General features: G+C 38.7%; 3 protein-coding genes and 1 pseudogene across 6 annotated transcripts in view; all 4 read left to right on the forward strand.

Annotated features, from left to right (window-relative positions):
• Window positions 1-5,566, forward strand: part of cdk6 (cyclin dependent kinase 6) — a 34,872-nt gene extending 29,306 nt beyond the window's left edge. For both annotated transcript variants that reach the window (XM_023408838.2, XM_023408839.2), the window contains 3 exons: window positions 1,626-1,676; window positions 2,089-2,224; window positions 2,347-5,566. In XM_023408838.2, coding sequence (XP_023264606.1) covers window positions 1,626-1,676; window positions 2,089-2,224; window positions 2,347-2,499 — 340 coding nt within the window. In that variant the 3' untranslated portion in view covers window positions 2,500-5,566. The remainder of the gene's footprint in view (window positions 1-1,625; window positions 1,677-2,088; window positions 2,225-2,346) is intronic.
• Window positions 5,567-6,132: 566 nt separating this feature from the next.
• Window positions 6,133-13,321, forward strand: fam133b (family with sequence similarity 133 member B). 3 transcript variants are annotated; one of them, XM_087174708.1, is made up of 11 exons: window positions 6,133-6,344; window positions 7,339-7,436; window positions 8,958-9,036; window positions 9,268-9,381; window positions 9,470-9,502; window positions 9,711-9,782; window positions 10,439-10,537; window positions 10,676-10,717; window positions 10,856-10,945; window positions 12,258-12,308; window positions 12,603-13,321. In XM_087174708.1, exons 1-11 carry the CDS (start codon window positions 6,321-6,323, stop codon window positions 12,696-12,698), a joined length of 798 nt encoding a protein of 265 aa, XP_087030834.1. In that variant the 5' UTR covers window positions 6,133-6,320; the 3' UTR covers window positions 12,699-13,321. The 3 variants fall into 3 exon arrangements, with proteins under 3 accessions (XP_087030834.1, XP_023264589.1, XP_087030833.1); XM_023408821.2 differs by having other exon boundaries at window positions 6,135-6,344; window positions 10,856-10,948; XM_087174707.1 differs by having other exon boundaries at window positions 6,136-6,344; window positions 10,679-10,717; window positions 10,856-10,948.
• Window positions 13,322-14,557: 1,236 nt separating this feature from the next.
• LOC111656914 (progranulin-like) lies at window positions 14,558-18,086 on the forward strand. The gene is made up of 7 exons (XM_023408820.2): window positions 14,558-14,707; window positions 15,028-15,085; window positions 15,322-15,471; window positions 15,601-15,903; window positions 16,098-16,271; window positions 16,939-17,082; window positions 17,429-18,086. The coding sequence occupies exons 3-7, from the start codon at window positions 15,322-15,324 to the stop codon at window positions 17,555-17,557; spliced, it is 900 nt and encodes a 299-aa protein (XP_023264588.1). The 5' UTR covers window positions 14,558-14,707; window positions 15,028-15,085; the 3' UTR covers window positions 17,558-18,086.
• Window positions 18,087-19,119: 1,033 nt separating this feature from the next.
• Window positions 19,120-20,045, forward strand: LOC147818977 (uncharacterized; annotated as a pseudogene).
• The last annotated feature ends 462 nt before the right edge of the window (window positions 20,046-20,507 follow it).

Genomic DNA, 20,507 nt, shown 5'->3' on the forward strand with positions numbered 1-20,507 from the left:
CCTGTGTGTGTGCGTGCGTGCGTGCGTGCGCACAAATGTGCGTTTGCACTCAACTGTTGATTGTGTGTGCATGCCAGTGGCCAGCTCTATGTGAATCCAGTTATCCCCCTCCAGCAAACCAAACCACTCCAGGTTTAAAAATGGACCTCTTGGAATTATCAGCCCTACTTGTTTTGGCACGATGACTTTGCTGTAGGTGAATTTTTTTTTCTTCCTTTGCAACACTCAGAACTGGTTTGGTCTGATCTTAAATGGCTTTCAAACCTCAGCACAGTGCTTTACCCCAAAAGACCTGCATATGTGGTGTGGTCCTGTTTAAATGTCAGACGTTTAAAGCAGTGGTGCAAGAGTAAAAAAAAATAAAACACTGGGACATCCATTAGTCATGGATACTATTTCTGAATAAGCGAAACAAACTCTGTATTACAATTCCCCTTCCGAACTGAAGCATGTGATAGAGAGTTTGCTGTCACTGTAAAAATGTGCAAAATTACCCCTGTGTGACTAATATCCCGGTGCCTGAGTCTGTAGGAAAGTGTGGGTGTTCAGCTATGCAAAGCTTCCTGCAAGTGGCAAAACACAGGGAACACATGGTGGCTAGCCAGTCTGTGTTGACTCCAGTTAAGTGGGGTGCACTTGAACTGTACTGAGGCCTGGATACAGAATGCATATACACAGGCGTACAAGCACACCTATGTGTCAGTATCCTGCATTACATTGACATCTGCTGGTGGCTGATCATCTCAAACAAATAGAATATAACAAAGAGAAAGCTTAAGACTTTTCTGTCTCCTTCTAGACCTCAGTGCATTTCATACTGTCATTTTGAAAGTGAGAATATTGGGAAGATTACTTGAAAAAGTTTTGTTATTTAGCCTAAATGTCATGGCACCTTTGCTGTTCAAAGAAAGTCTCCTCTTTGACAACACCACCTCCTCATTTTCTCTGAGGAACTTCAGCAGGAAGGTCTAGTTCCCATACCTCTTTCTCTGTTAGAATAATCCAACTTCTTTCACACGCCTCTCCCTCCCACTTTCCTACACACATTCACAGAGAGAGAGCAAAAGCAGACACACACACACACACACACACACACACACACACACACACACACACACACACACACACACGAGGGATAAATAGGCTTTTTCTGTCCCGTGCGGCGGCCGGCAGGCTTGTGCTGATGATGACTACTGGAATTTGTGCGGGTGCCAGCGCAGGCATGGCCGCCCACGGGCATCCAAAGACGGCCCAAAGCCACAGGAACCACCAGCAGTCCTGCTGTCGCTCTCCTCCCTCCTTTCATCCCTCCCTCCCTCCCCTCTTCAGTGGTACTACCAACACTGCTTCACAATCCTGACTACATGAGATGGAGCTGTGAGTGTGTGGCCACTTCAAACGTTCACATCAGAGTCACACATTCCTCTTTGCCTTGAGCCAAAAGCTTATATCTTTAAGGCTGTTCGTCCACAGTGGACCGTGGGATAGTGAGCATTAACACCCATATTAGAATTTATGCTTTGCACTTTTAACCAAAATGCATTTTACCCTTTATTCATTAAGAGTTTTTACAGCACAATATACTGTTTATAGACATTGACTTGTGTAAATTTTCTCTTTTCTAGACCACTATTTCGAGGAAACTCAGATGTTGATCAGCTGGGAAAGATTTTTGAGTAAGTATTATTAGCTCTGTTTCCTGTTGTAGCTTTTGAGGTCTTGTTTGTTTCTTGAGTGTGAATGCCCAACCTGGATTTAAGCTTCCCAAAACTTTATTGTACTGTCCATAAAAATCACTCAAAAGTCAGTCCACTAAAATTTCGGTAACTAAAAGTGTGTGGATACTTTTCATTTTTCCTTAACTGAATCTATAATGCTGTATTTGGCCTAAATATAAGACCAGGTGTTCACACAACAAAGAAAAAGTTATACTGCTGTGCTAGGGTGAATATTATTAGCACCATTTTGCATCCCTCCAAAGCTTACCAACAGGCACGCAGGAAAACTGTCAGTTGCTTCACAAACCTTTTAACAGTTTTAGCAAAGATCTGAATTGGAGTGGCACTGATGATCATTATCATCCCACAGTGTTGTTGGGGTGCCTTCACCAGAGGACTGGCCCCAGGAGGTGGCCCTACCACAGAGTGCCTTCACCCCACGGCCCCCTAAGCCAATAGAAGACTTGGTTCCGGACATGGACGAGCAAGGACGGGCCCTCTTAATGGTGGATAGCTCTTCTCAGTGTTTCTCAAAAAGTCTTGATATAAAACCATACATCCATTAAATCATTATGCTGGTTCTTCTCTTTGGGTCATTTATGCTTCGCTATCTCTTTCCTCTCTGCAGCAATTCCTCGCCTTCAACCCCTCCAGGAGGATATCGGCCTTCGCTGCGCTGAGTCACCCCTATTTTCAAAGTGTGGACAGCCACAGTAGAAGTGTGTATGCAGCCCAGCCCATCCCCAGCAACAAGCCCACTATGGAGGAGAGGACTGCTTGACAGTCCTCCTTCACCCCTAATAATCCCATACAGTGTCTATAAAAAGCATTCAGCTCATTGCTTCACAGTCTGCTTCATGTTTTATTGTTTTTACAGCGGTAAATCAATGTGTGTTAATTAACATTTTTTGACACTGATCAACAGATAAATCTTAAATGTCAAAATGAAAACTAATCTGTAGAAATGGATTAAATTTAAGTACAAATATAGAACACAAAATAATGATTTCAAAAGCTTTCACCCTCTCATGTCAGTATTTAGTAGAGGTGCCTTTGGCAACACTTACAGCAAGTGTAGGTGGTTTGATTTGTATCGGTGCTACACATTTGAATAGAGCCATTTTTATTGTTTGTAAAAGGGCTTTAGATTTGTCAAGGTGCATGGCGAGCGTGACTGAACAGCAGCTTTAAGTTCTGCCTGAAATTCTTGTACCATATTGTTGTTGTTAAGGACTGACTTTACTGTGCTCCCTACTCGCTTCCTTCACGGTTTACTGGTATCCTTCCACTGATTTGTCCTTTTTGATAACCCTGTTATAGATTGGTTTGGTGTTTCTGTTTTCATAGTGTAGTTGATGTCGACTGCTGGGCCCCGCAGGAGCTGCATTCAACTAAAAATCACATCTTGATTACACACAGGGGATCGCCATCACTGACTATTATTCAACTTCTGGCTGCACTAGTGATAAATTATGTTGTAGTTAAGAGGGGGGGAAATCCATTCGTAGAGACCTGTTTTCTGTTTGACATTAAGGAGACTTTTTTCTGATAATCAGTGTCAAAAAAGCTTAATCAACTGTGATTCCATGTTGTATATAAACTCAAAAGCAAAACATGAAAAAGACCAAGGGTGCAAATACTTTTTATAGTCAATGTACAACGCTCTGGGAAAGTACTCAGAAAAAACGAGGGTAACGATAGTGTCACGAAAGATGACACCAACGCTCTCACCCCCTGAACAATGCACAAAGCTATCCTCCTTCCATGAAATGATGGATTGTAATTGCTGCTTTTAGGTTGTTAAATGTTGATGATCGACTGTGTTAACAATGCAAAGAGACTTGCATCTCAGACTGACTGGTAGTGGTGGATGGGAGGCCTGTAGTGGCCATGAAGCAGAGGCCCTCTTTATGACCAGTGTTCAGCTTTGCAAGAGTCCTCTTCACCTGGGGGACCAGACCATACAGGAGCCTGTGTGGACAGCGTGGATCTCACCTGCGTTTATGCTTAATTGTGGGTGTGTGCTGCGAGCAGACATGTACACAACATTTGGTGTGTGCACGACCACTGACATAAGCACACTCATGTACACACCTACCTATTGAAACATTATTGGGCATCACAAGCCAACCACTCACTGCCATGTCGTGACTTATCATTCCAATTATGTATGTATTATATCACTGCCACCTTGAGGATGTCCTGAGTAACTGCAGACCAGTAGCGGGATTCTAATGGTTTCTGCGCTCTTCAAGGGACTCATCATAATGGGCTGATATCGGTGCTGAGACAATGATGAAAGAACCTTATAGAAAAGTTCCTGCCACTCATTTGGTCTGAGTTGCTTTTAGTCTGCCATCATGGGCTTTTATCATTATGAAATACAATTATTATTTACTATTCGAATGATACAGCAATGCACAGGCTTGCAATAGGTGGAGAAAGTCCCACCAGCACTACTCAACATGAAAACATTTGGCATAGTATTGCCACCAATATTCTGTATTTAATTTTAATTTTATTGACAAGTCTTATATGCTTGTTTTCATCAAGTTGTTTCTTGATATTTTTTTTAAAGATGCTGGGGCATATAATATTCTTACACCAATTACACCAACTCTAGATGATAATAGAATTTGTGTAAGAATAGTTTGACAGTGTAAGGAATGTATAAAGGATAGGCATTGGTACTGTACAGTATGTAGTGCTAAGTACAAGCTGTAATGATAGAAAACTTTTGATACGTGCATCGTCAGCCCATAGATATGTCGTAAACATGGATAGACGTAGAGTAGCGAAGGTCAGTGGAATGTTGTATGGCAAGAATATTTTTGTCTATTGAAAATGTTGGGTGGGTTCTGTGGGTGCTTGTTGAATTTCATCTACTTTGGATTGAGAGTGACTAAGAACTTTACAGGGGTTTTTATCATGAAAATAATGCACAAATATTTTGTGTACAGTTTTTGCTTTATTTTACAGTTCAGTTTTTACAAGCAAGGAAAAAAAGCAAGTTATGCAGAGTTGTATTTTTGTATGTAGTAGTTCTTGCAGAACAGTAACATTTTAACACTGGTTTACGTTTTCTTAACAGGTAGTGCTGCTAGCACACACACAGACACACTCTCTAACTTTCTCAGGTTCTTGTTATGGGCGTCCGAATCTTTTGGGCACAGTTTGCACATCCTTGGGCTACTAACTGACCACATCACATCTCCTTCAGGTTTTTCTTTCAAGCTGTTCCACGATCATGCCATTGATCATAGTCTACTGTCATTCCTGTTTATCACCTATATGTTACTGTAGTCATTACTGTCTGAAGATAACTGCCTGTATGAACTGTTTTTGCCAGCAACCTTTAATTGTTAGATGGCGAACACGATTTAGATCCATGTATTGTCTGCTTGAACTAAGCACTGTGTGAATTTTCTATTTGATAAAGACTCATCTGGTGTCAGTGGTGCATACAATGCAATGAAAGCTCCAAATACTTTAGGCATAGAGGTTTACAATTAAAATAATGACTGCTTTAGTCTAATTACACTTGATACAATCACTGTAAGCTTTTCTTATGAATTAATCAGTTTCTAATACGTTTCATCTAATACGTCTTGTATCATAAAACTGAAGTCCACTGTTGAGCTTTGAGAGCTTTCACTGTTGAAACCAACGCAGCTTGATCCATCATATAAACTTAGATTACACATATGTTCCTGTGTCACATTTGTTTTTAACATATTAAATGGAGACAAGGAGCACCACAATCATGGCGTTATACTTATGTATGAATGCAGGCATTGGTGTCTTATTATTGTGTTGCACCAGCTGAATAAAAAGCAGCTTTTTATGAATGTTGTTTTGGGCTCATTTCTTTGTGTGATTAATTAATGAGTGAATTTGTTTTTGGAATGAGTGAACTTAACACTTGCATTTTGCCACAGTCTTCTGCTTCTATTTCATACTAGCACAAAAACAATTTTTTTTTAAAAGTGCGAAAATTTTTTATATCATTTAATTTGTGTTTAATGGTGATTATGGTTAGTCTGTTCCACTATAAACAAGCTGGCTTGTGAGCCACAATATGGAAAGGCTCCACTGTGTGCCAATAAATGTACTCAAGAGACTGGGCTGCTGAAAAGGATTAGAGAACTGCACATTGAGGGTAGAAGACTAACTCAAATGATAGGTAAGGAGGTAAGGTAGAGGATACACAAAGCTGTTGTGAAATAAGATATACTATACAATTTAGTGAGTTTTTGTTTTATAAAACTATCATGTAAGAATTATTTATTTATCAAATTATGTGAAATAGGTCAGGGATAATACCGCATACTACATACGCCAATACAGTAGATGGCGATATGCATGAGCATTGGTAGCAACTCGCCGTAAAAATCAAAGGAAGTAGACGAACCAAAGAACGATGGCAGTAATGCAACAGTCGGGATGCTAGCTGCCGCAGAACCTCAAAGACGAATAAGAAGAAGAGGCAGCAGAGAAGTAGAGCTTCCATTAACTCAGCCTGATGTGGCTAGGTCAATGTTAGCAAGGTAACACTAATGGTTGTTCTCCCTGTTGGACATTTCTCCTCATTATTAACTCGATATGGGCAAAAGAGACAATCGAGTGGTGAGTTATGTGACACTAACAGTTTAAATTTTGGATTGGAATTGTTGATACGCGGTTACATTTGGTAAGCGAGCTAGGCTAAACACAAACAACGTTAGCGCAGCAGCTAGCCTTGGCTAGCTAATGTATACCTCCGCCAGGTATTCTGATGCCAGGCCTAGACAGTAGTCATTTAAGCTGCGCGTTAGCACATCTCCTTCGGAAATGCAACTAAATGTTTTCTGATTATTTATGCATTATTGTGTATGTCTTAACTGCTTGGTGTATTATAGCTAATGTAAAAGGTCGAGCTTTAGGCTCAATAGCACTACTGCAGGGGCGCGAGCAGCTAATGCTAACTTTAGCATACAGTATTTTAGACAATGTTTTGACGTGGTCATGTTGTGCAGTGTTTGTCCATGCTTTTAGGGCTACATACAGCCCTAAACACTATACTAAAATTGAAGTGCCAAACAACAAGGTAAACCAATATTACCCTGTCGTTTGGGTTCATTTGGGTCAAGGGATATTGTTAACGTTAGCGGTTTGCCAAGTTGATCATCTTGTTGCACCTTGGTTCTCATGCGATGTATTCTTTAGATAATTTAATCTATTAATAACGCCACTAGCATCGCCGGGAAGAATTATTGTACGCCCATTTTGATAGTTTAGGTACACCTAATTAAAACTGGTGTACTGATAGAGCAGCCTTGCTTCAAGTCCTATATTAAGTGATGTTGTAAGGATCAGCTTTTGTTGAAACTGTTTGAGACTTGTTGACCTATATTCTTATATTGAAGATGTATTTGGTGCTGTAGAACTGTATCACATTATATTATTTAATCTTAGCATCTAGATATACTCTTGTATAGATATACACTAAGCTACATCCATTAACATCTATGGGCACCCACCAAGAGCAAACAGAAGACACCAAAGAGCAATAAAAAAAAGTGTTTATTTCAACCACCTCCATTAGTGGTGTGTAAAATCCTTCTTCTGTTTGGTGTGTCAGGCTTACATTAACCCAATTGCTGCAGCACGGGCCAGGGGGCCTGTACAGAACTCTGGTCCAACCATACAGGATTATTTAAGCAGACCTCGGCCAACATGGTGAGTAAAGGACATACTTTCCCATTGGCATTCACTGACATAAATAATTGTTCTTTTGTAATAAAAGATAAAATCTGACAGACATCTTTCTCATAGCAACATTCCCCTGTTGTTGCATTCTTTCTAGTCTTTCTATTATCACAGTTGGCCTGCACAAGCACTGGTTGGTAATGGGTGCAGATTTATAGTTCATGGGTCTCATTACAGATAGCTCCGGATGTAATCTAAAGGCTAAGGTAGATAAACTGATAAAGAGAATGTAAAACTAACACCAGCTTATTGGTGTATGTTTTAATTGTTGAGAATGTGGGTTCTGTAATATTGTGGGCAAGATATTACATAGGGAAATGGGAGTCGCTTTTAGGACAAGTGATACTTTTTACAACAGACAAAATGGTTTTCAGCATTCCAACTGCAATTTCTGACTGTTATACATTAATGGTGGTTTTCTGATCTGTGTTTGATGTAATAACACATGTACTCAACACAGCATAATGGACTTAAAGGTATTTAATGCATCTTTACAATTATCCTGCATATAGAATTTGAGTGACATTGGCTTGTTCAAATTCGGTGTAATACTATAAAGACGCTATTCACTTTTTGCACGTGTTGCATCCAATGATTTTGGGTCAATATGGTTAGTATAGCATCAGGATTATTCCAAGACTTGGTGCTCTCACCTCAGGGATGAAGGGATGCTTGATGCAGAGCAGAGAGGGAGGTCCTCTGGAATTTGATAGCTATGTGCAAACTAGGGGTCGGTTCATTCATTGCCCCCTTGACATGATTTTAGATGATATAGATTCAACTGCCAACATTATCATCCAACTCTTTTGTGTGTATTTATGTTTATTGGTTGTCCCATAATGAAACTGTAGCTGCTACCAAGTGCGCTGTCCATAAAGAATTGTGCTTTCTGCAAGCACAGAGCTTCTAGTTGTGTCAAAGAAAGGACACTGTTAAAGTGTTGTTGTTGAGTTTGTGCAGTTTCCAGTGCTTTTACTCGATGGCCTTTTCCCCACTGCAAAGGATACCTCAAATCTTAACTTTTAAAATGTCAAAATAACATATCTAATACAGTTCTGACCATTGGGTTGTTCTCAATGAAAGTAAATCCAATTTAGCCACAAGGGGGCACATTTAATTCATTATTTGTTACAGTCCACTGCTAGCATGAGTGTTTCCTCTACATTATGCAAAGACAAATGTGTTTTGAATATATTAAAATTAAAGGGGACATAAAGTGTCATGTAGCATGTTAAACTAAAATGTATTAAATTCCTTTACTATTATAGAAAAAATGGAAAACACAAGAATCTTCTTTTGTTAAAAGCACCAAACCCAAATCTCTTGAAGTGAATAAGGTCAAGCTTTGTCTGTTTACTGTAAATTCCTGAAAATGTGGATCAGTTTTAAACATTGCATGGGGGGAAAGTTGAGAGAAGAAGTGTTGAGAAGAACATCTTCGGTTTGTACAAAACACCCTGTATTACAGCTGATTTATTGCATTTTCTTAAGGGAAGAGTTAAAGGAGCAGTTAGAGAAGAAGAAGAAGGGCTCTCGAGCCCTGGCTGACTTTGAGGATAAAATGAACGAGGTATGTTTCTAGCATGTAGACTTGACATGTTGACCTTTTTAATGTTCACCATCTTTCCTCACATTACTTTAAATTTTAGCCATGAATGTCAAAAGTAATGTGTACACTTATTGCAATCTTTTAACTATGCTACAAACTTACACTTTCATCCAAGTATGAAGAATAACTGCATATGGAAAACAATTAGCAAAGTAGTAAAGTAATACATTTTCTGTTTATTTTTTTTCCCAGAGATGGAAGAAAGAACTGGCAAAAAACCGAGAGAAGTTGTTAGGTGACAAGGACAAAGAGAGAGACAAAAAGACAACAGACAAGGAAAAGGAGGAGAAGAAAGACAAAAAGGAGGTACGTTATCGCTCCTTTACTGAACATTTGAACGATCTCACTCTTAAAACTCATCTTTACTCACGGTGGCTTTTCATTTGTGTTTTAGAAAAAGAAGAAAGAAAAGAAGAAATCCAACAGGGTGAGGAGAGACCTCCAGTATTTTGATGGCCACATTACCCTCTCGCTCTCTCTCGCACACACACATTTTTCATTATCCCTGACATAACACACACACACACACACAAACACACACACACACACACACACCTTACTCTCTGAGATGGTCTTTAAAACAAGCAAATAACCTCAAGTCTAATGGACCCTGCTTTCATTGTGTTTTTGTCAAGCATTCTTCATCTTCCTCCTCTTCATCGAGTTCTGATTCCTCCAGCAGCTCCTCCTCAGAATCTGAAAATGAGGTAAGTCCTACCAAATTTTGGTGTGTGATTGCAAAGTTTATTTCCAAATCACTGCAATCTTACAGACCTCACCCCAAACCTCAAAGACTATGAACTAAATTGTATTGTAATTGTATTGAATCATTCAAATTGTATATTCTCAAACCCATTTCTTTTAATGGATTTTTATAGAGTCCTGAAGTACTGAGTGTAATATCTATGGAAGGGTGTGTCACACTTAAACTGTTGCAAGGTTTGGATAGAATTTGGGGAGCCTCTTTTTCATCCCCAGCATTATCATAATACTGATCCTCATACAGTTAGAATCCAACAGCTGTGATTAAGAGGCACGGCCCTCCTGAAATGAAGACATAAAGCTGCTCTGCTTGATGGCACACTACACTGATTGATTTATCTGTCAGCTTCTCTGTTGTAGGTTCATTCCAGGAATAGTTCCTAGTGTTTTAATGAAGAGCAGTGGGGTGTTTGTGATAGCTGGTATATCTGGAGCAAATGGGTTCACGTTAAATGATCAGAAACAAAGTGGACTTTATACAGCTTTATACATACAAAGGCTGCCCTGATTTCATAGAAATCCTGTGAAGTGGCTTCACAAGATTGTTTCACACACAATGCAGCACTACGCTGTTTGATTACATTTCTGTTTGTCTCTACAGGATGACAAGAAGAGTGTGAAGAAAAAACGGAAGAGAAAGAAGTCATCCGCCAGGAGAGCATCGGACAGCTCGGAGGAAGAATCAGATGCTGAAAGCAAGGTTTTTCTTTTTTTTTTTACAGCACAATTGGCTTCCCTTGTTTGAGTACACTTGAGTAGAAATGGTTGCTAGTAGTAAAAATGTGCAGTTAAGCAGTCAATGAAAGCATTTAGTCTAAATGTTGTTTTTTTTCCCAAGAAGAAAAAGAAAAGACTCAAGGAAGAAGCGGACAAAGATAAGGTAGATTGCACGTGTTGGTAACTCACTTTTTGATGGTAATCATTTAGCTGAACTCATGTTTATTTCCACAGATATGTGCGGCTTTGAAATATAAAGTTATTGTATTTCTCCCTTCTCTTGTCATCCTGTGTCTCTCAGGATGACAAGAGCCGCAGAAGAAAAAGGAAGGCTGAGCGAAGTTATAAAGACTCCTCTTCAGAGTCCTCTGTAGACTCTGAGGGGGAAGAGGTAGTAAGTATTGTTCACATGTGGGAGGGGAAATAAACAGCTGATTGGATCATTTTTGCCCCAAAAAAATATGGAAACCTTTAACACAGCATTTCTTTTACTAACTGCCTCTGTTATGCCACAAATGTTTATTTATTACAAGTATGCCAGATGTTTCACTTGCCATGAATAAATCAGTAAATATAAAATCCCCTCCACAATCTGTTATGCCATCAACTGCTATTTCCTCTTTTACCTCTTTGTTCCTCTTTGAATTCAAATTTCAGGTGAATGAATTTATCTTAAGTACCACACACAGTGTCTTTATCAGATTTACTTGCCTGCATCCTTCAAATATTTAATCAGAGTTTTCAGTCTAGTTTTAGTCAACAAGACACTTGATATTTTAGTCGTTTTGGTTATAAATCGAGACAAACATTATCATTTTAGCCCTTTGGCCGGTCAAGCATATTTATGCTGAGCATAAACATTTTTTATTGGCCCTGTTTAAGTGAGACTGGTTACAGATTAACCTGTGTTTGTCACTGTTACAAGAATGTACTTCTATATAAACCACATTTCCTCCCATACTCTTACTCACTTTCTCACACATCCAGATGTTCTGTAGGGAGTCCTTGGGGAGAGTTGGTTAGATTATATTCAAATGATATTATTATTTTATTAAGTTTCCATCTCTGATGCAAACTCCTGTTTACCAAAGACTGGTGATGTGTGACGCATGGTCAGCCTATATGAAGATGTGGTCATGACCTCAAGTTCAACAATTCAGATCGACTCGTCCTCTGTAACTCTGCACGCAGCACCATGAGTGAATGAGGGAGAGTGAGTGAGTGATAAGTAAGGAAAATAATATATTATGAACCACCACCATATAAAAATGTAGCCTTCACCTTATATGAAGGTGGCCATGCCAAGCAACGTAATTGATTTACATAGCTTTCAAAGCATGTCTGCCATGATCTCATGTTTCCCAAGAACTGAAAATGTTCGCTGTAAATGTTTCATCGTGGAAAAACAGATTGCTGATGTTTTTGAAAGCGCAGTGGTTGTCACAACAACTTAGCATAAATTGGACACATTAACCAGTTTAGCTCAACAAGTTAGAAGAAAACAGTTTGGTGCATAAACAAATTACCTTATGAGTTTGGTCAGGTGTAGAAATCTGTTGATCAGTTCAGCTTTTGCTGTTGCAGATGCTTGTAGAAATGCCACTATTGTGAAACAATGTCACAAGAAGTGGGATTTTGAGAGTTTTGTATAGCTCAAGACTTCCCTCTTTCCATGGTCTCATTTCAACTTTTCCCACCAACAGGGTGAAGCCAAGAAGAAAAAGAGAAGTAGCGAAGAGAAGGAGAAAATCACAGTGAGCAATTTACTTAACTTCCTTTTTGAAGTTGCACGGCGCAAACAAGTTTTTGGATTTCATCTAGAACAGCCATAGATGCTGATTTCTGTCAGATGATCATTCAAAATAAACCATGTAATCTTAGCTGTTGGGGTGGGGCTGCAATATGTGTCTACTCTGCCAGAAATTGACTAGTATGAAAACTTGACTGCATAGCCACACCCCCCCCAAAACAAACCAATATCTTTGATCAGCTTCATGCAAAACAAAAGACACACCAGTTCCTAAATGTAGATTGCTTTATGTTCTTAGGACAAATCCAAGAAGAAGAGGAAAAAGAAGCACAAGAAACACGGCAGGAAAAAGAAAAAGAAGGCAGCATCTCAGTCTGACTCAGAGCTCGACTAACAACCGTAGCTTTACGGTTCTCTCGGCCTCCTGGCAGTTCACTAGTAGTGTTTTTTTTTTTTTGCCTTTGAACACCAAAAACTTCTCCCATCCAGCTTCGGTCATCACACTTGATCGAGGAGACCTACAAACTCGAATGCTGGGGTGAAAACGAGGGAGGCACCCATCCCTCTTAAGTGGCAACTACCGGTACATATCTTTTGTTGACTTTTATCACCACGCTTTTGGTAGAAGGTTGTTCTTTGAGTTACAGCCAACGACAGGACTGAAGTGAATTCCACATCTTTCTTTTTTCTCTTCATGGACATTTCTGTGAGACTGGCACTGCGTGTTTGCCTTCAGTATGCTGGCCCACTAGGAGTTGCTCCCTCTGCTTCCTACCTGACATCTTGCGTTTCTAGTTGCTAGATGAGGCTAATATGCTAGTGCCCGTGTCATGCATGTAGACCCGATCACCTGATGTCTCACCAGCCTCATATTGAAGTTGGACTTGTGATAAGAAATGTGCGCTGCACCGTCAAGATTTATACAAGGGATGATTGTTCAGTTAGATCAATTGTTACATTGCAGTGTAAATGTATAAACAATGGGAATTCATTAATAAAGTATTGTTTTAGCCTTTATTGCTGTTACTTGGTACAACCTATATTGTGAGACATTTGTGTGTGTGTGTGTGCGTGTGTGTGCGTGCGCGCAAACCACACATTCACCAACTCTTATTTGCTTTAACTGTTTGCACACTTTTTATATCAAATCTAGCTCTGTTCTCTTTATTCCTTAAAACTAAAACAGGTCAGCAGTACTAAAGGTATGTGGTAAACCTCACTTCTTTGTTTTCAGTTTGTCTATACGATCTACATTTAAACTGCAGCACATCAAACTAAAATAATCTTATAAGACCAAGTAATAATGTGAAAGCTGTTTTTGTGGCTTTATCTCTAGGAGAGGTTCATAGACCAAGTTGCTTTGTTTAAATAATATCCACCAGCATTTAACCAACCTGCCAGTGTGATATTACCTATCTCTTGTGGTTAGTGAAGTAATTTACTTAAAAAGAAAAAAAAAGAATTTCATCTATTAAGTGGTGGAAAAAAAGAACTCAGGTCCTTAAGTAGAATCCAGTGTACTACATGCAAAAACATGCTCTTTTGCAAGTAAAAGTCTTGTGTTTAAAACTTTAGGTACTGAAATATTGAAATATAGAGTATCAAAGAGTAAAGGCACTCATTACACAGAATGGCCATTTTCAGATTGGTATATATTATTGGATTATTATTATTACTGATACATCAACATGTAAGCAGCACTTAATGTATCTAGTTGAGTTGGAGCCAGTTGTATCTACTTTATATAGGGTTGAGTACTGCAATCTGCAGCAATATTATAAACTAAGCAAATGATTTGTATGTGAATGAAGTTATAACATATAGTTCAAGAGTAGAGAGTAGCAGGAAATGGAAAACTCAAAGGAAGTAACTCGTACAGTACTATAATTAATGCACATAGCTACATACTGCCACTGTTATGATGCAACAACAAATTTTTGTCATTTTTAAGTCATTTTAAAATTAATTTTGGAAAAACTTCAGCCTACATATTGCTTTAAAAATAAAATTCCACTCCATGCAGCATGAATGTTTTTGAATGAGGCTTTACAGGCAGGTCTTGTGATTGAAGCAGTGTAATGATACCAAAGGTTAATGTGCGCTTGTAAACACCTTCATGTTTAATCTTTGACGTGTGTGTGTGTGTCTGTGTTTTCTTTTTGTTTGTTTTGCAGCCTGATACAATTATTACTCAAACCCTCCTTTAAAAATCTTAAAGAAAAAAAAAAGTCTTAATCTGATAGTCACAGGACACAGGGGTGTGATATGTGTAAATTTAGCTTCCAGATTTCATCCAGTGGGAGGGTCTAACCTGGCATATAAAGAGTGGTGTGTCTGTTGTTCAGTTCAGGGGAAGGGTGAGACACATGACAGGAAGCTTATGAATCATTCCACCAGCTGAAGGTAAGCGATAAAAATCAATGAATCTGCATCAAGTTCTTTTGTAGTAAAGGGAGCCACCAGAATAGTGCTTTAGCAGTGATACTTATTACTGTTCAGTGAGATTGTAACAGGAAACTTACAGTTCAGGCTTAAATGAAACTGAAAGTTACAACAACAAATGATCAAAATGATGTGTAACAATTTACACTGAAGTCATAAAATCTGATTTAAGAACTGAAAAGAATCTGCAGTTTTCAAAGAGACTTTTGTCTGGAATTGCACATAATGCATCACATTTAACTGACATAAAAAAATTAACTTTATGTGCGTCTGTTGTTCAGCTCAGAGGAAGTGTGAGACGCATGAACGCAAGCTGCTGAATCACTTCACTGACTGAAGGTGAGCAATAAACAATGAATCTGTATCTGTAAGTTCTTTTGTAGTATAAGTGTTTTAATAATGCTGCTTATTACTGTTCATTGAGGCTGTTCCACAGCACAGGAAGCTTTTAGGACAGGCTTAAATGAAACAGTTACAACAACAACAACAACAAGTGAACACGATGGGTTCCACGTGTGTAATGCATCACATTTATCTGAATCAAATAAACTTCATATTATTACTGTCTTCTGCAGATGCTGAGGATCACTCTGTGGCTGTTAATGGGGGTGTTTGCGTGGGACTTTGCGTCCTCCTCTATCACCTGCCCTGATGGGAATGTCTGCCCTGATGACTCCACCTGCTGTATGACTAAGTATGGATATAGCTGCTGTCCATATCCAAAAGTAAGACCGATAAATCCACGGGTAATGTAACGTGCTATGTAGTTGATAAGACTGACGTTTTGGTCTCGAAAACTGTTTCCAGTAATTCTTACTAATTCCCTGCCTGTCTGTGTTCATGTGTGTGTCCAGGCTGTGTGCTGCTCTGACCTGGCCCACTGCTGCCCTTCAGGGTTTCGTTGTAACATGGTCACCCAGATGTGTGAGAAAGAAAACCAGCCGTGGATGAACACACCCATGGCGAAGAAGGAGGCTGCAGAAGAATCAAACCCTCCTGTTATACCTGTATCTCCCCTCATGGAGCTCAAGAACAATCATGTCCCAGACCAAAAAAAGGTTTCAGTTGTCCACTGTGACAACTATTACACTTGTCCCAGTGGCACTACTTGCTGCAGACACCCAAAAGGCGCCTGGTTCTGTTGCGGATACTCTCCTGTGAGTTGACCTACATACTCTTGTGTAGTAAGACAAAGGACTGTAATGAAATACAGACATGACATTAAGTCAAAGCTTGCAAAACTATTTTTGAATTGTTGTCAAAGTGTTTAAATTTCAAAAGAGACATTGCTTTGAGGGGTATTGGTGCTAATTTTTTTTATTGATTTCTGCATAACTTGTGTGGCTTGTAGGGCCGGTGCTGCCTGAATGGCTATCACTGTTGTCCATACGGCTACGACTGTGACCTCACTTATACGCACTGTGTGAGGGAAAGCCTGAGATATCCTTTCACCCCCAAACAAGCTCCGTCATCAGTCCCTGCCTCTCTCATTTCACCTTCCGAAGACAAAGCCAGCTTTCAGGAGGTAGGACAATATCACACTTCATACACTGGCGTCCTGCATGAACACACAATTTTCTGACATAGTCTGGACACTTGTGGTTATTTCACATGAGATTTTTCTTCACTTTGAGTTTTGTCTTTGATTTTTTGCGCAGGGGTCTCAGTTGGAAAAAGACACACACACACACACACACACACACACCTATGCACCAATCAGAATTAGTTTAATTTTTGAGGGTTTAACTCATAATAAATAACATTGAAAGGTTTTTTCACTAAATTTAATCAATGTTTTTATATAACTAATGAAACAGACAAAACAGAAACAGGCCAGAAACACACGAAATGACTGCTACTCTTACTCCTGTTATTGCCTGTTTGCTAACAAGTTAACCATATGAACACAAGAGATGATATTTCATTGTTGTGTTTATAGCTTGTTACTGCTGCCCCTTAGTGGCCAAAGAAATCTGTCAATGCAGCTATAACTTTTTTGGTGCTTCGTTAGTCATGAAAATTTTATACATTATAAAGAGATACTTAAAATTAAAAACCAGGTTTTTAGGGGATTTAAATATGTATTATTTACTAAAAAAGACAATAAGTCATCTATTATATGAATAAATAAATATTTATGATTAAATGTTTAGATAATAGAATATAATAGTCAGTTTGTATTTTATTTACAGAGACCTATGACAGCTCTCACAGAGGCCAGTGGCAGTGCCCCCAAGGCTGGAGTCATTCGCTGTGATTCAAAGTTTTACTGCTCAGGAGGAACAACTTGCTGCAAGGGATCCACAGGCCAGTGGAACTGCTGCCCCTACCCACTGGTATGGATTGTGCATTTGTGCAACTGTTAAATAATTTTCGATTTGGCGAGAGATAGGTTATCAAATATCAAAGACAACAATAAAACAATGGCAAGCGATTTGAAGTTCAATAGTTTGGTGAAAGTGTTCAGGGAAATGGGAATACAGAGTGTTTAAAGCACTGAAACATCAAATCATCAGCATCTTTTATAGTGTGATCTTTATAGTGTGGTGTCCGTCCAAAAAACTATAAAGATCTCAAACTGACGCAACTGACAGATTTATACGTCTGTGTTATGAAATGTACATAATGCGTAATTACCTTGTCAGTATTTTGTTCTAACACCAAGATTTGTACTGATTTCAGGGCCAGTGTTGTTCAGATGGTAAACACTGCTGCCAGTATGGATATAACTGCGAGCCCTCCTCCTTGTCATGCAGAAGATTCTACTCTCAGGTTGCCTCAGGCACACAGGAAGATGCCAAAACAGACTAAGGACATGTTATTAAAGTACACTATGACAGTTTTGTCATCACTTTGGTACATTATTTTGGTACAAGTTGCAGATAAATTAAAAATAATGCTTTGTAAACTCAGTAAAGAAAATTAATAGGACTTAATGGGATAGGATAAACTGGACAGATTTTGAATTACTCTCAATAGGTTTAACTGATCAGTAATATGCTCATAAGATCATTCCTCTGTTTTGGATAAATGGTACTATATATATATGTCTATTCTGCTTTGGGTGAATGGTGCTGTAAGTTTGGCTCTCCCAAATAATGACATAACATTTCCTGTAACAACATCCACAATATTTCCATCCAATATCCACATTGTCAGATTAAATCCAGTATTCCAGTGGTGTACTAAATATGTTGAAGATGCTTAATCTGATGATTTTTTTATCTTTGCTTTTGATACAGCCAATTGTGAATTTACTGCCAATCTTAGAATATTTCAAGATCTTTTTTTGTTTTGTAAAGCACAAAATTACATTTTTAAATAAAAAATATGAGGGAAATGTTTTTCATCTGCTCTGATGTATCATATGGGATTAACCTTACTTGTGCTTTTTACTGAAAAAAAAGAACTCATCACAGGGCTTTTACTTTGAAAACAACAAACGGAAATTTCCTTTATCATTCCGACCGACTCAATTCCAATGGTTCCCCATGTAAATCGTTCCGGGTGAAGGTGGAGTCAGTGTAATAATAGTGGGGAAATGGGTCAAATCGAAGAATTCAAAGTATTCGTCCACGAGCTCTTACCTCTGAAATATTAGGTACTATTGAAAAGACAGTATCGGACCACGAGGAGCAGGCTTCCCGTTTGAAGGAAGAAAAAGACCTCCACCGCTCTTTGCTGGACATTATCCTCAAATCCGAGTTATCACAGATTGAAGGTCCGAGCACCCGAACGAAGCGCCTGATAACTGTGCCACTTCACAGCGACAGAAACTGAGTTCCCAGAACTTCAAGAAATGTTTTTATCCCTGGATCCTTTTTTTTTTGCCTCTGAAAATATTAGTTCTAAACATGGTCCAAACTGTTCTCACACACTGGTGTAAAGTGGTTATAACATATTTCCTGACAACACTAAAGATACAGTTAAATGCCTAATGTTATTATATTTCTGTTTTCTTTCTTTAACGTTAGCCAATTGGCTCAAACAGTTGAAGTGCTGGAAGCGGTGTGTTAGCTTTAAAGAAAAACAGTAAATCTGGCTGTAGTACACTTTTAGAGAAGTTGTGATGTTATGCTTATTACTGAGGTCGTTTACATTGGTGGATGTGTTGGCTTGTTAAATTACAACACTAGATAATACATGAGAGATGCAACAGGATAGGTGGGATCCTACAGTAGACTTGTCTGCATCAGGAGCACCAACAGACCTCGCTGCTGCTTCGATTCAGAGTAGAACAGGATGAGGAAATGGGGAGACAAGATCTTGCGGAAGCCTGGTAAACTGAACTTCACCTTGACTGCAATTAGTTAGTGCGACCTATGTAAAAGCTTGTGATGCAAACAACTGAGTATTTTTTACCTTGATCCTCATTGGGTCATCAGGAGTTTCAGCATTCAGAGCAGCTACAGATTAAAGGTGAGCCGGTGCAAGAAGGTAACTGTCAAGTGGGAGAACAAGGTCTTGAGGCTGATAATGCCCAAAAGTCTTCAGTGTTGTCTGTGTGGACAGTTCTATCCAAGATATCGCTGAAATCAACGGTGTGGAAAGCAGCAAGGGACATCGTCTTTCTGATTCTTCAACTCGACCTCTGGAAACTGATAATGGGATTGGTGAAATATGGCATCCAGTTTGGGACTATCAGAGACAAAGACAGAAGAGTTGAAGAGGAATCATACACCTTGTTCACATTCAAAGGCTCTCAACGCAAAGAAGAAAAAGCATGTGAAACGATCTTTACACACCATTAGTTTAACTATAAAGCAATCAACACAGTTATCTGCCATTCAGAATCCCACAGGTCTTCATTGTTGTAAAGCATGTGGGAAGACTTTCCATTACATCTACTCACTAAGGACACATCCACAAACACACACAGTGGACAAAATCTGTATTTGTGGGATTAGTGGAAAATGTTTAGAGTCTACAAAGAGTTTAATCCACCACCTACAAAGCCACACCAAAAGAAACAAATGTGGAATATGTGGAAAACAATTTTCAAATAATTCCTGTCTGAAACGGCATAGGAGATTTCACAGACCAAAAGGTCTACATGTTATGTCATCAGCTTAAAAACCACAGATGGGCAAAGTCCTACAGATGTCATAAATGCATCAAAACCTGCTCTGATTACTGGAATCTGATCCACTACAGTAATATTTACTCAGTGGGAGATGCCAGTCCAGTGTTGTGACTCAACCACAGTGCGGGGCACTGTGTTAATATTTATAATTTATTGTATAGCATTGTATTCATATCATACTGTTTTGTAGATTTCAAATAAAAAACACTTTTGTCAGATTTTTCCCTGTTTTTAAAAAAAATTAATTATTAATTAATTATTTATTGATTACTATTATATTTTTTGTGTCATAAATCATCAGAAAGGGTTTTAGATGGATACAACAGCACCACATTTATTTTTCCAACTTGTCGATGTCAATGCAGTAAATATAAGTCCCAGGACCTCATGAAGTTCAATGAAGTGTTTATCATTTTGTATCTATAGTAAATGAACTAAATATTCAGTTTTGAAAGGATGTTGCCTCCTTACTATGTAACTATCAGATCCCAGTGTATACTCAGTATTTGAAACTTTCTGGACCTTTGTCATTGTTTTATAAAAGCAGAAAATGTATCTGTCGCACTGGGAACGTTCCTCTTTTGCATTTCACTTTTCCATAAAAGTAATAAATGAATATTTACAGGAAACAGCACAAATGGCACAAAATTTAAGATAATTGTTATGAATATATGGTGT

This window comes from Seriola lalandi, unplaced genomic scaffold (assembly GCF_002814215.2).
Source record: "Seriola lalandi dorsalis isolate HSWRI2012SDOR001 ecotype SW California unplaced genomic scaffold, Sedor1 jcf7180002054374, whole genome shotgun sequence".
NCBI lineage: Eukaryota > Metazoa > Chordata > Actinopteri > Carangiformes > Carangidae > Seriola > Seriola lalandi.

Coding starts and splice junctions, on each gene's coding strand:
- fam133b (XM_023408821.2), top strand. CDS start 6,321: ATGGGCAAAAGAGACAATCGAGTG. Junction 10,538..10,675: donor AATCAGATGCTGAAAGCAAG/GTTTTTCTTTTT, acceptor TTTTTTCCCAAG/AAGAAAAAGAAAAGACTCAA. Junction 12,309..12,602: donor AAGAGAAGGAGAAAATCACA/GTGAGCAATTTA, acceptor TTATGTTCTTAG/GACAAATCCAAGAAGAAGAG.
- LOC111656914 (XM_023408820.2), top strand. CDS start 15,322: ATGCTGAGGATCACTCTGTGGCTGTTAATGGGGGTGTTTGCGTGGGAC. Junction 16,272..16,938: donor ACAAAGCCAGCTTTCAGGAG/GTAGGACAATAT, acceptor TTTTATTTACAG/AGACCTATGACAGCTCTCAC. Junction 17,083..17,428: donor ACTGCTGCCCCTACCCACTG/GTATGGATTGTG, acceptor TACTGATTTCAG/GGCCAGTGTTGTTCAGATGG.